This window comes from Hylobates moloch, unplaced genomic scaffold (genome assembly GCF_009828535.3).
Source record: "Hylobates moloch isolate HMO894 unplaced genomic scaffold, HMol_V3 SCAFFOLD_11, whole genome shotgun sequence".
Classification (NCBI taxonomy): Eukaryota; Metazoa; Chordata; class Mammalia; order Primates; family Hylobatidae; genus Hylobates; species Hylobates moloch.
The window spans coordinates 16284216-16298040 of record NW_026652286.1 but is presented as its reverse complement, the minus strand read 5'-3'; the positions used below and the strand labels follow the sequence as shown (position 1 = coordinate 16298040).

Genomic DNA, 13825 nt, shown 5'->3' with positions numbered 1-13825 from the left:
ACTAGGTTTGGTATTGGAATAGAAAGGAAATTATGTAGGTAGAATCTATAGATTTGGCAGTTCATGGGAGGAGGGAAAGAGGGGTTACCCTAATATTGATAGTCTGGATTATTAGAAAAATTTTTCCCCTCTCATCCATTAATTTAGCATTTATTGAGCCATGGAGTTATTTAACAGAGCAAGGAATTCGACAGGAGGAGAAACAAATTTTAGAGTCTGGATAATATATTGGATATCAAACATTAAACTTGTGCTGACAAGGTAGCTTCTAGAAAATATTTCAAAATTTGGTTCTAGAATTCAAGAAAGTTTGAAGCTAGAGATAGAGAGCTAGCATCCTATTGATGGTACTAAAACTCATCTATTAATACATAGGGAAAACCAAAGTGCTATGTCCTCAAGTGCCACATTGATAAATCAAGTAATATTAGCCTATTTGGGGATTTCTGTGTAATCAGATTTGCCCAGAGTCCTTTTCATGGTTTATTGTTACTTCTTATGTATAGTTTATATTTTATGTATCAAAACAGCACAATCACAAGTGTGTAGTTAAGGATTAATGTATGTAGGCAGTTTACCATAAAGCTCTTTATGTGTTTACTGTAAAGAAATATCATTTCATTTCAACTTTATATGTTGTGTAGCCAATAGAAAAGATCATTTGGAGCTAATGAATATATAATTTTCACAAGGTGGATGGATTACTTGAGTCTTGGAGTTGGAGACCAGCCTGGGCGATATGGAAACCTCGTCTCTACAGAAAATACAAAAATTAGCCAGGTGTGGTGGTGTATGCCTGTGGTTCCAGCTACTCGGGAGGCTGAGGTGGGAGGATCGCTTGAGCCTGGGAGGCAGAGGTTGCGGTGAGCCAGGATCACTTCATTACACTCCAGCCCAGATGACAGAGAGAGATCCCATCTCAAAAAAAAAAAAAGAAAAAAATATATATATTATATATAATTTTTCACTAAAACCTTTTAGAAGTTGCTAGAATTTTCACACTGCATTGTATGATGCTATTTTCGTAATTTTACATGCTTCATTTCTTAGTTGAAAAACTTGTTTCTGTGCTAAACTTATCAGTGGATATCATCATTAGTGTTAAGTAGGTGAAGCCTGATACAAATTATGCCCCTCTCTTTTAAAAAAAAAAAAAGTCATCAGGTTAAAATACCACTGGCATATTGTTCAGATTGCATCAGCATCTTCATCTGTGATATAAGATGGTATTAGTACAAACAGTGGAATGAAGAAGTTGACATTTATGATTAGTGAATGAAAGGTATCAAATATAAAAAAAATTCCGACTTGAAACACATTGCGATTTTCATTATGGTGTTACAGGTTACTGGATTTTTTTCCCCTCTTTTTGGTGTAGTACTTGGAAGGACGCATCTGTCACAGGAAAATTTTTGTGAAGCACTTATCTTCTGACTTGCCCATGAATTCCATGTTTTAAGCAGTCAAGGCAAACAGTGTGCTTCCCAAATTTTAGCACGCGTAACAGTTGCTTGGAGAGCTTGGTGAAACACAGATTCTGGAGTCCTCCCTCTGAAGATTTGAGGTGAGGCCCAAGAATTGATATTTGTAACAAGCTCTCAGATGATGCTGATGCTGCAGTTCTGAGGACCACATTTTGAGTAGCACTGAGGTGACACACTGTGACAGTCACTCTGGAATTAGTAATTTAGAAAGCACTTAGACTTAATATGTAGAGAGAATTTAAAATCAAAATAAAATATTTCATATTGGACAGCCCATTGCCATAAAATCTCAGCTGATGAGAATTGAGATTTCATAACTGAACTGTTACTTATCCATGAAATAGTCATTTAGAAAACAGATAACACATACTAATCCTGATGAAATATTATATCATTTCCTGTATATCTTTTGTAGTACCATGAATGATCCTCTATTTTTGTATCAAGAAAGTTTCTTAATCTATTTTTGTGTTAGTTTTTCTTATTCTCAATGAATGATATGGTAATTTAAAGAAGAATTTAAGTTAATGTAATTGAAAATTTTCCCCAAAATTTGAGGAAATTACTTAGATCATACAGTTATAGGTGTGAAGTCATTTCAGAGTAATAAAATAGCAGTTTACTGAAATTTTGGAAATAGATGTCTTTGTATAATACAGAATCACACAGATACTATCACTCTCAGTATTTTTAATATTGTGACATATTTATGGTATTTTAATTTTGGATGCATTTCGGCTTTCTACTCAACAATGCTTAGCCTTTTAAAGTGTTTTGAAGTTATTATAGTTGGCAAATGTGCTTGAAAGTAATAAAACAATTTCCATAAACTAGTGTGTAATTCAAGCTTTTCACTAATTCATGTTAGTTTTTCCATTAATTTTCTGTTTTTTGTTGTACTTGTTTTTCTATTAATGGAAGAAATTCCTTATTTTTCCTTTATGGCTTAGAAAGATTTGCTAAATTCCTTTTTAAAATTTTAGACATGTGTGAAGATGGTTTTTCTGTTGATATTGTCAACATAAAATGAAAAATGCACAGATCTAAAGTGTTAAGTTTGGTGAGTTTGATATCGTGTAAACACCGCCCCAAATAAGATACAGCACATTTCTGTGCCTCCAGCAAGTTCCCTCATGCCCCTCTTTCTTAATTTCCACTACCTGTTCTCACCTGGAAACCAACTTTTTGGTTTCTATCGCCACAGATTAAATGTACCTAAATTGGGATTTCATGTTCATGTAATCATACAGTATGTACTTTTTGTTCTTGCTTCTTTTACTTAACATGTATTTTAGATATTCATTTATGTTATTGAGTGTGTCATAATTTGTTCTTTTTTAATTGTTGAGGAATATTTCTCTTCTGTGGATTTAAATAAAATGTATTTACCTATTCTGCAGTTGATAGACATTTATGGTTCCAGTGTTTTAATAAGACTTATGAATAAGACTATTAATCTATTCTTTTATTAATCTTTTCGTGGATGTGTGATTTTCATTTTTATTGATCATGGAGTAGATGTATATGTAACTTTATAAGCAATTGCCAAATTGTTTCGTGTCAGCAGTTTATGAGAATTCTGGTTATTTCATATCTTATCAACACTTGGTGTTATCAGTATTTTTTTTCTTTTTCTTTTTCTTTTTTTTTTTGAGACAGAGGCTTGCTGTGTCACTCAGGGTGGAGTACAGTGGCATCATCTCCGCTCACTGCAACCTCTACCTCCCCAGTTCAAGCAATTCTTGTGCCTTGCCTCCTGGGTAGCTGGGACTACTGGTGTGTGCCACCACACCTGGCTAATTTTTATATTTTTAGTAAAGACTGGGTTTCACCATGTTGGTCAGGCTAGTCTCAAACTCCTGACCTCAGGTGATCTGCCCACCTTGGCCTCCCAAAGTGCTGGGATTACAGGCATGAGCCACCGCCACACCCAGCCAGTCATTTTTATTTTAGCCATTCTTTTAGGTATGTAGTAATATCTCATTGTGATTTTAATTTTCATTTTCCTAATAACTAATAAAAAAGTTTGTTATTTCCTAATAACTAATAAAAAAGTTCATGTGTACATTGTCTGTTCATCAGTTTTCTTTGAAAAAGTATCTGCTCAGTTTTATTCATCTGGTTTTTAATTAGTTTTGTCTTTTTATCATTGATTTTTGGGTTTTATTCATGTATTCTGATACAAGTCCTTTGGTAGAAATATATGCAGCCAGTATTTTCTCTCAGTCTATGGCTTGTTTATTCATTTTCTCAGTGGTATCTTTGATGAGCAGAAGGTTTTAAAATTCGATGAAGTTCAGTTTATCAATTTTGTGTTACACAGTTTATGCTTTTTATTTTCTGTCAAAGCACTCTGTGCCTACCCTAACAGGCAAAGATATTCTCTTGTTGCCTTTATGGATTACTTTTATGTGTATGATTCATTCTGAATTAATTTTGGTTTATGGAATTAGAGAGATTGAGGTTATTTTTTCCCCCACGGGGATATCCAGTTGTTTCGAAACAATTTGTTATATACTTACCTTTCCTCATTGAATTGCTCTGGCAGCTTTGTCGAAAGCTTTGTTGAAAGTCAGTTGACCATATATGTATGGTCTGTTTCTAGGTTATCTTTATGCTAGTACTACAGTCTTGATTACTGCTGAAATTTTGATAGGGATTGTATTAATATATCAGTTTGTCCATTTTCCCCAAACTGATCTATTAATTAATGCTTTAGATTACATCTGTCTTTTATTTGATAGGTGAATGAATGAAGTGGGACTAGCTTTGGGCTCTCAAGAGTAGGAAGGTTTTTGGCTAGTGGGGATTAAAAGAAATTAAGGGCAAGAAATAAAATAAGACTTGACAGCAGAAGGAAAATGACTATGGTCTTTTAGGATCATAATGAGTCTACCTCCCACAGGATAGCTCAGATTTAGAAATAATAGGAACAAAATTAACATAGACTTTGAGATCAGAAAGTCTTTAAACCTAGGATTAGGGGCTTGTTTTCCCATTGGCAATAGAGAAAAATACCATGTTTTTAAGAATGTGTGTAATGACACCATTTTATGAGTAGCCCTTGTAATTGAAACTTCTTCTTAAAACATTCTAGTGTCTTGCATTCCAATTTTAAATCATAAATATATTTGGACTGGATTTTAATTTCTCATAGCAGTAAAAACAAACTTAGAAACTTGGGCGGTTTCAAATATTTATTCTTTTATAGTTCTGGAGAAGTCCAAAATAATTATAACTGGGCTGAGTTCAAAGTGTTGGCAGCACTGCACTCCCTCTGGAGGATCTGGTGGAGAATCCATTGCTTGTCTTTTTCCAGCTTCTGGAGGCTGCAGGCATTCCTTGGCTTGTGGCCACTTCACTGCAGTCTTCAAGGGCAGCATTTCAGATAACTCTCTCTCCACTATCTTCACATCACCTTCTCTTCTGTGTGTCAGCTCTCTCTCTGCCTCTTTCTTCTAAGAACACTTTGAATACATTTAGGGTCCAACCAGATAATCCAGCAAAATCTTCCCATTTCATGAACTACAACGTAATCATATCCGTGAACTCCCTTTTTCCAAATAAAGTAACATTTACAGGTACCAGATATTGGGACTTTATATATTTGGGGGCCATTATCAGCCTACCACAGACAGTTATTCCTTTTCTTAGACCTTCACTTTGCTCAGAAAGTTGCTGTCAAAACCCATTGGACCAAGGCTTTAAGCATCCCAAATGATATACTTATTTCCTTGCTATAAGTGTCATTTTTTAATGGAATGTACCCATTAAATAAATGTCATGGAATCTGAATAGACTTAAAGCCTCAGATGGCGAGTGCCTTATTTCAATTAATAATCAGGAAAATACCAAATTAGGGAAAGAGATTGAATTGTTCTTTGACTATCATAGAACTGATTTGTGACTCATAATAAAATTTAGTAATATTTTTTAGTTTAGGGCAGCCAGGAATTAATTTCTGGTTTTATAGGGCTTTCTGGGTCAGATTGATGCATGATCAGGCCTAACCTCTTCTAGTCATTGTACCAAGCAGACTTCCTATATTGGCCCATGAGAAATTACCTACCTTTTGATCTTTACTCTGCTTTATAGATACAAATTTAGAACAAGTTCTCTAGGGCCTTAATGCTTGTGACATACTGAATTAAGAGTTTTCCCATGTAAATGTATCATAAATGTATCCTGGCATATTTGAATATGTTACATACAATAACATTTAGTTATACTAAGCTTGTTAGACAAATCTTAGTGTAGTGTTAGAGGAATGGGTCAGCTAGAGAACTTTAATGCAGCCAACTCCACTTTGGCTTAGGGATATTGCTTTAATATCCCAACTTTAGAGATTGCCAAAACCTCAGTATAGAAATAACTTTTATGAGCATCATTTGATAAATCATGGGCAAAGAAGATGAAACAGTAAAGCCTTAGTTTCCTTTTCTCCAGTACTTATATTAGTTTAAATATCTAAATGTTGATAACTGATAGATTTCATAGGAAGGGAGGTAGTTTGCCAAAGGGAAAATGGAAGCCTAATCCTCATTGTTTGCCTTAGAATCTTTCTCCCAGCCTGTATGATGTTTACCAGGTTCTTCTGTGTAACCAAATACCAGAATAGTGTTTGCTGTGCTAGAGAGGATCTTCAGCAGTGTGAAGAAGTTCATCATGAAAATGAATCTATTTTTAAAATAGTCTGTGATTTAATTAAACTTACATACTTTACAAATTCTAGATTGAGAATCGAAGTCATTTCACTTCATGGTATTTGACACAATTTACTGAGTGACTTTAGCCTTCACAATTTAGATAATAAATGACATGGTACTTGCAATTTTTTTGTGCTCCTAATAATGTCTGTAAAGCAGTCAATGAAATAATTTAAATGATTGTACCATTAATTGAGGAATGTATGAACCAGCCACACTGATGAGTCATGAAATGTGCATATGGTTATTTGCCTGTTTTATTGTAAAAACTTGGAAAAAAGAGTAAGAAATTTAAAAAAACCTATTCTACATTAAAAGGACATTCCTAAGTTTACTTTTTGAAATTAAAATACAAAACTGTCAAAGTAATTATTGGATAAATACTATCTTTTTTCTTTTTCTTTTTTTTTTTTTGAGACAGAGTGTTGCTCTGTTGCGCAGGCTGAAGTGCAGTGGCGCAATCTCAGCTCAGTGCAAGCTCTGCCTCCCGGGTTCACGCCATTCTCCTGCCTCAGCCTCCTGAGTAGCTGGGATTACAGGCGCCCGCCACCACGCCTGGCCAATATTTTTGTACTTTTTAATAGAGACAGGGTTTCACCGTGTTAGCCAGGATGGTCTCGATCTCCTGACTTCGTGATCCATCCGCCTCGGCCTCCCTGAGTGCCGGGATTACAGGCGTGAGCCACTGCAGCCGGCCATAAATACTATCTTTTAATGATAGATTCATTTTCATGATGAGCTTCTCCACACTGCTAAGGATCCTCTCTCTAGCACAGCAAATGCTATTCTGATATTTGATTACACAGAAGGACCTGGTAAGCATCATACAGGCTAGGAGTTCCTTATTTACTTGAGAGTAAGAAAATTTACATATCTGAATATGTGCTATTGTTACCCCCAGACTGTTTCACTGAAATGTGTCTAAATTTAGATAATCTTTTCGCATTTGTTGAGAGATTGCTGAAAAGCAAATGACATATTGATCCTTTCAGAACTGTTAGATAAAAAGAGAAGGAAGAATCACAGAGAACATAGAAGAAAAAGAAGGAAGGAGATAGGAGAACTGATAATAGAAGTGATCCTTACTGGATAACTTTAGTGAGCTACATGTACATGAGCATTTAAGAATTTATGAATTGGCATAAAACTTCTGGTTTTGACCCAGTAGTATAAATAAATTACTGCATATTGAAAACAAAAATTTTTAGACTTTTTAGAAAATTCACATAAGATTCTTTAATGAATTAATTTACATCCAAATGTTTGAATTCTTTAAAGTTATTTCTTACAAATCTGGCCTAGAATAACCAGTTTTTAATAAAAATGTATGCTTGGGGATTTATAACTTTATAATCATCAGGGCTGGGGAAGAAGATGAAAGTTGTCATGGTTATAATTAGATATATTTTTATTTAAAATTATGATTGTATAATTTCATAAGAAAGACCTAGTGGTCCATTTTATAATGCTGTCTATAGGTAAGCACATTGTATAAGGAAAGCTTCATACTCTGCCTAGTTTGTGCTCTTCCTGTTTCGTGTCCTGCTTGTCTGCACGTACCTATTTCTATTTGTGTTAGTCATCCTCTCTAGGTAAATTGTCCATGAGACCATGGATTCCATGAACAAATTATCCAGAAAATGCTGTCTTTGCACGTTGTGACAGATCATGTCACTGGTGGATTTATAGCTAGTCCAGTGGTCTAATTAACCTGGCAGTTGTCTCCTGTGCCCAACACTGTTGTCTCATTGCCTTGGCATTTAGTTTTCATCTTCTCATTACCTTCTTAACTAAAGCTCAGATTTACAATTTTTTTAAATCTAACCCCACTCAGCTCTCTCTACTCACCTCCCGCACCCTTCTTTTTGATTGGCAGTATCATCCAGATAAACAAAGTACAGATGTACCAGCAGGAACAGTGGAGGAATGTGTACAGAAGTTCATCGAAATTGATCAAGCATGGAAAATTCTAGGAAATGAAGAGACGAAAAGAGAGTATGACCTGCAGCGGGGTGGTAGGTACTTGTGTTGAGGAGCCGCAGCACATCGGCAACTCTGAGAAGCATACTCTGCAGCCATTCCTGGGGAGCACTTTCCAGCATTTGCACCAAGTGTTATTGTTGCCTTTATTCCTCCCCTCCATCACTGTTTTTAATTATGCCCTATTCTTAGCAGTGACTTGTGTATCCATTGAGAAGCTGACAAAACTACTAGGATGTAGCTTCTTGTGAAGCCTTGAAAGCTACTTTTTATAACATTTGAAAAATGTTTAATTACACATTACTAATTAATATGCTTTATATGTTTAAAAACTTTTTATTAAAATAAATATGTATGGATTAACATTTTAATTATAGTACTTTTAAGACTGTACAGTATAAATGACCATCCAAATGAAGATACTATATATAAGATGACATCATAAAGCACTCTGCTGCCTTTGAGCTCATTTTAGCCTGGGTTTCATGATTATCTTCAGGATAAACTATTCCTTATGATTGGTATAAATGATATTTTAGGAATGCACATTACCTAAGCAATTTTAAAAGTCATTTCTTTTATGCTTTTTAGAAAATAGCTTCTTAAAACAGTGACAAGCTGTTATGAGAAAGAAAGAGAGAAATATAGGTCAGGTTTGTCACACATGGACTGCAGTTACACGAAGTGATAGGCTGTCTTTCAGCACTGGCCTAGGGACAAGAGTCCCTCAGCTTTGTGTTTGAACCTTCAATATGCACCCCACATGCTAATGGTAGGAGTCAATAATCAGTTACAGCCTGTGGGGAAAACACTCAATCGCTCTCTCCAATAGCACATCAGGCTCAGCATTGACTAGGATGTGTTGATAAAAGCTGTCTCGTAGTCGCTTACTGAATCCCCTCCCATGCCCCACAGTGGCACACCATCAGACCTCACACAAAATGATTTTGAGGCTTTGTTAGTACTAAGGTTATGAAAATTTGATTTGAGAAGCAAGCCTTTATTTTTAAAACACAACATTATAAGATGAAGCCAGTGACATTTGCAAGACATCCCTATTTATTTTCAGAGGGATTTCTACCAACAAAATTAAGTGTTTCTTACAGGCTGTGTGTGATACTTTTGTGTGGAAAGACTTGAACTGTTTATGTACTGGAGTATTTGTTTATAAGAGTGACTTATTTATAGTACTAATCAGCTCAAAGGCTTTACTACTTTTTAAAAGACTCATATATTAAGAACCTGATGAGTGTACCTTTGCAAATAATTTGGATTAATATTCAAAAATGGCTTGAATATTGGGTTCTGCTTTTGCTGGGTGCATAATGAGCATCTGCCTAATGTATTTATTTTTTAAACACGTTTGTACTTCTCGCAAAAGAATGTAGAAGTGGCTTCGTTTGATGATAAGTTCTACCCGTAGGTGTATCTTTTTAACCTTGGTTCACATAATTTCTATGAAAGAATCGAAACTAATGCACATGAATGTGTTGTGTGTTAGCAGAAATCTACGCTCTTAAAGCCACTACGCTCTACTGAAGATGATGTTTCTTTCAGGTGTTTTTGCACATCTTTACTAGTCTCTACTATATAGGATGCCAATTTGCTCGAGATAAGAGTAATTCACACAACATTGTACCCTAAAGAGTATAGGGTATATACTTTCAATGTCGCTCTACATTTTTGCCACTCCACAGCCTGTGTATTATTAACATATTAGTGAAGTTGACTAGAAGCCTGCTCTCTAAAGAGGTAGGGAGGGATCAGGAATCATAAAAATATTTTCTCAAGAAGCTACAGGATGGGGTAGGCCAGAAACCGAAAGAAATAGGAAACCAGGTTAAAAGTTAGCATAGAATTGCATGAAGAAAGATTTGAGAGATGTCAGAAGACAAATAATCAACATATTCATGCCTTTTTCCTTGTCTTCGAAAGGTCCTTGAAACTGCGGATTTCTTTTGAGCTTTGAGTCCTACTTTTAAGCTCTGAATGGAAGCACCTGTGGCCTACTGTGTCACAGGGTACTCCTGTAGGTAATAGATGAAGTCACAATGAAGTTTAGACAAAGTAAATACTGTGAGAGTTGGACCTGATTCATGATTCAGATAAATAGTTTGGAATTTATACAATATCAGTTTGCTCTGCAAGTTTTTCAGGCACCATATTACTGAATTTAGCTGTTCTAGAAGGACAGCTTTTCATGACACTTTCGTACCTCAGATTTAAGTACTGAGTATTGCCTCTTTTACCAGAGCCTCCAAATGCTGAGACTACTTTGTTTCAATTTTAAATGGAGATTGACCTACTGTTTAGGTAAGAAGAGTATCCAAATATAACTTGCTATTTTTAAGCCTTTCATACCAGAGCTATTTTTCAAAACTCTTACAATAAACCTGCTTTCATATTATTTCTTTTGAATACCGTTATTAATTTTTTCTTCTTGACTCAGCTTCAGTAAAATGGCTCCTCAAAAAAAGGAAATGAACTTGAACTTCTCTAAAAGTGAGGATTTAGGTTTGCTAGAAGGAAAACCTTTGAGAGTCATAATTTGTTAAAGACCAGGATAGGTTACCGAGAGAGAGAGTTTGTTATAACCAGGTCAAAGCACTCTTTTTTTCTGGGTCACCCCCTGGGGACATGGAAATAGCTTTGTTATACAGAACTCTTTTTACATGTGGTGATAGTTCATTGTAAACCTTTCTTTTCATAGGGGTGTGCTTTAAATATGTTTGTTTCCAGCCCACCATTAACTTGCAGTATAAAATAAAATTGAGCTCTGTAATACTTGGGAAGGAGGTAGGAAATGCTTTATTGGCTGGTCTTGAATGCTTTCTCATGTTTCATAGCTCCATGTTGGTGCTCTGTCTTAAGGAAAGCCTCATCAATATTGCCCACAGCCATATATTTATCTAAAAGATAATTTAAAGGGACACTTGACATCTATATTTCTTTGCTTCTCAAAAGAAATGATCATATGTGTTCTTTCCAATAAAGAAAAAGTAATACTCCAGGGCAGATAACCCAGAGTATTGCACATATGTTTTTTTCTACCTCATTCCTACTTCTATATGCTTAGTTGACATTTTAGGGCAATGTTGGCCAGGCTGAAGAAAAGTAAATTTAAGAAAAGGATGAGTAGTAATTAGTTCCCAGAGATTATACATTTTGAAAGCAATGTTAACTGTGAATTTAATCAGTTAGTTCTAGTTGGCATATTTACCTTATAGTTTCAGAGGATGCCTCCAAAGGCTGCTTCCAGTGTTCCCCTGAAAGGCATGTAGTTTTTCAAGATTAGGCTTTGCATCTCAACCAGATGAGCACTTTGGAAAACCCTTTCAGGATTTATAAAATGTTCACATGAATAATACCTGTTGAGTAGATTTTGTTGCCTTTATAAATCTTTTGGGGTGTTGTCCTTATATATTAAGCACATTAAAAACACATCAGAAGTATATCATGGGAAAATAATAGTTGTCATGATTCAGTAGCTTTGTAATGTGAAAGTCACAGATCTCTGATGTCTTAGTGGCTCTGTAGAGTGACACAGCTTATGACTTAAGTACTTCTCTGTGATCTGAAGAGTAGCAAACCTTGAAATACATTTAATCAGATTAAATAATGTTTAAAAGAATAGATTGTGTTTGGAATCCTTGCTGATACATTATTTTATATTAAGATATATCTTAGCTACTCTGTTAGTGAATTATTTTGGTAAGGTGCACTCTACGTAATTGGATACCCAAAACAGCTTGGCTTAGAGGAGGTTGGGCCAGATACTGTAAAGTGAGTGTGCCTTTGCTCAAAGCTAATCAGCTACTCTGCTTAGGTAGATACAAGAGGTCATTTCTGGTTTTTATTACACAATTTACTCCATCCCTTTATTAGGATAAATATTTGGGAAGATAAGCAAATAAATGGAAGCAAATAAATGGAATGAAAGATAAGCAAATCTTAAAACAAATGAGGAACGTACCTTAAAACCCCACCAACATGTGTCAGATAAATCAACATGTAATTTCTTAAACTCAAAATAAGAATCCTTCCTGAAAAGCATGGTAATGTTATAGAAACTCCATAAGAGGGAAATATGTAGATAATATAAATTTTGGTTAACTGTTAGGAATAATAACTTAAGCCCAGTAGATATTTGTGTAATTATGTCCTAAAGCGGACCCTTACAAAATACTTGAATTAGTGAGATTAGGGTCCATTTATGGTCATAATATTTCCATTTGATTTTAGGAATTTCAAAATTAGTTGTAAAAATTTGCTTCAGGTAAAACTTGGAAGATAAGCATCAGGGGGGTATGTTTTTTTGGTGACCGTTTCTGAGAAAAGTAAGTATGTGAAATGATGCAGAAAATCCATCTCGACAGTTGGGGACTTGGCTTTATCTTGAGTGGGAGAAGACAGTATAGATAAAACTTTCTGTGCAGGTTCCCTCACCCCAACTTACTTGTTGCAAGATGACTACTCACACTACTTGGTACTTTTACTTGAATGCAAATAACTGTTTTTGCAATGAAAATGTATTTTAGGATCATTTCTCATTGGTTTTGAGTAAAAATTTGGCTACTTTCAAATAATGCTATAGAAACCTATGGGCAAGATTACAGTTATAATTCTGGGACACTTGAACAGACTTGGGAGCTCTGATTTAATAATGGAGAAGTCTAGGATTTTAGGAAGCTTTTGTTTCCAACTTTAACCTCTCTCCCAACTTTCCACTTGGTTACTTGACCCAATTGAAATCAGTGGGTCCAAAATCAAGACTGACCGAGTCACCTTTCTTATTTTTTCCTCAACCTTGGTTTCATATTACACTCTGCTTACTTCTACTTTGCTCCATTTACAGTCAATGAATCAGAAATGCCAGTTGACATTTGTTCTTTTTCAATGTTGTTTCCCCTGTGTGAGCTTTTATTCTCACAGCTACCACAGTAGTCCATCCCCAGATTATAAAACATACCCAGATTATTTCCATAGCCACTAATTGGCCTTCCATTCTCTATTGTTGCCTTCTCCCACAGTACTTTACATTTTGATTGATCTAGCAGCTTTCTTTATTCTCATGCCTCTATTTAAGAACATTTATAACTCTATACCCTCCCAAAATAACACCTACCCATTCACCTGGAATTTAAACGGGACAGAAGCTTTTAAGCTTGTCCCTGCTACTTTTTCTGACTTATTACCTATTTCAAACCTAATATGAATTTTATCCCCTGGCCCATTTAGAGGCTCCCAGACACACATCTGTTTATACTGCTTGTTATTAATCAGAACCACCCTCCTGTTCTGATTCTTATTCTTTGTTCAAGGTTCAACTTAGGTCCTTCCATCTCCCCTACCCCCAACTTCCCACCACCCACCAGAGCCTTCTGGTATTCTAATCCATCATAATTTGTGCCCTCTGAACTAAAGCCACAGAATTGTTTTGAACTTTTTTTCATCTGGTTCCTATCATTTGGTTCTATGTTTGATATTTTGGGAGGACTGAATAATTAAATAGACTATGACTTTGATAACGATGGGTCCGTTTTATTGGGACCTACAATAGCAGAGTACATCAGACTTCAACACTTATAAATCCAAAGTCAAGAGTGGCTGCCTTCCTACACTGTGGTACTTGAGGTATTTTTCTCCTACTAATAA

The 13825-nt window shown here is 35.3% G+C and overlaps 1 protein-coding gene across 8 annotated transcripts in view; it reads left to right on the top strand.

Moving 5' to 3' along the window:
• DNAJC24 (DnaJ heat shock protein family (Hsp40) member C24) overlaps positions 1-13825 on the top strand; it is an 83920-nt gene that overhangs the window by 36880 nt on the left and 33215 nt on the right. For 7 of the 8 annotated variants that reach the window (XR_009208788.1, XR_009208789.1, XM_058424543.1 and 4 more), the window contains exon 3: positions 8067-8205. Coding sequence is in view for 6 of the 8 variants with exons in the window: in XM_058424543.1 (XP_058280526.1) it covers positions 8067-8205 (139 nt within the window). In the remaining 2 variants the exon portion in view is untranslated. Of the gene's footprint in view, positions 1-8066; positions 8206-10085; positions 10484-13825 lie in introns of those variants that run through there. The other variant, XM_058424546.1, reaches the window with a different exon arrangement.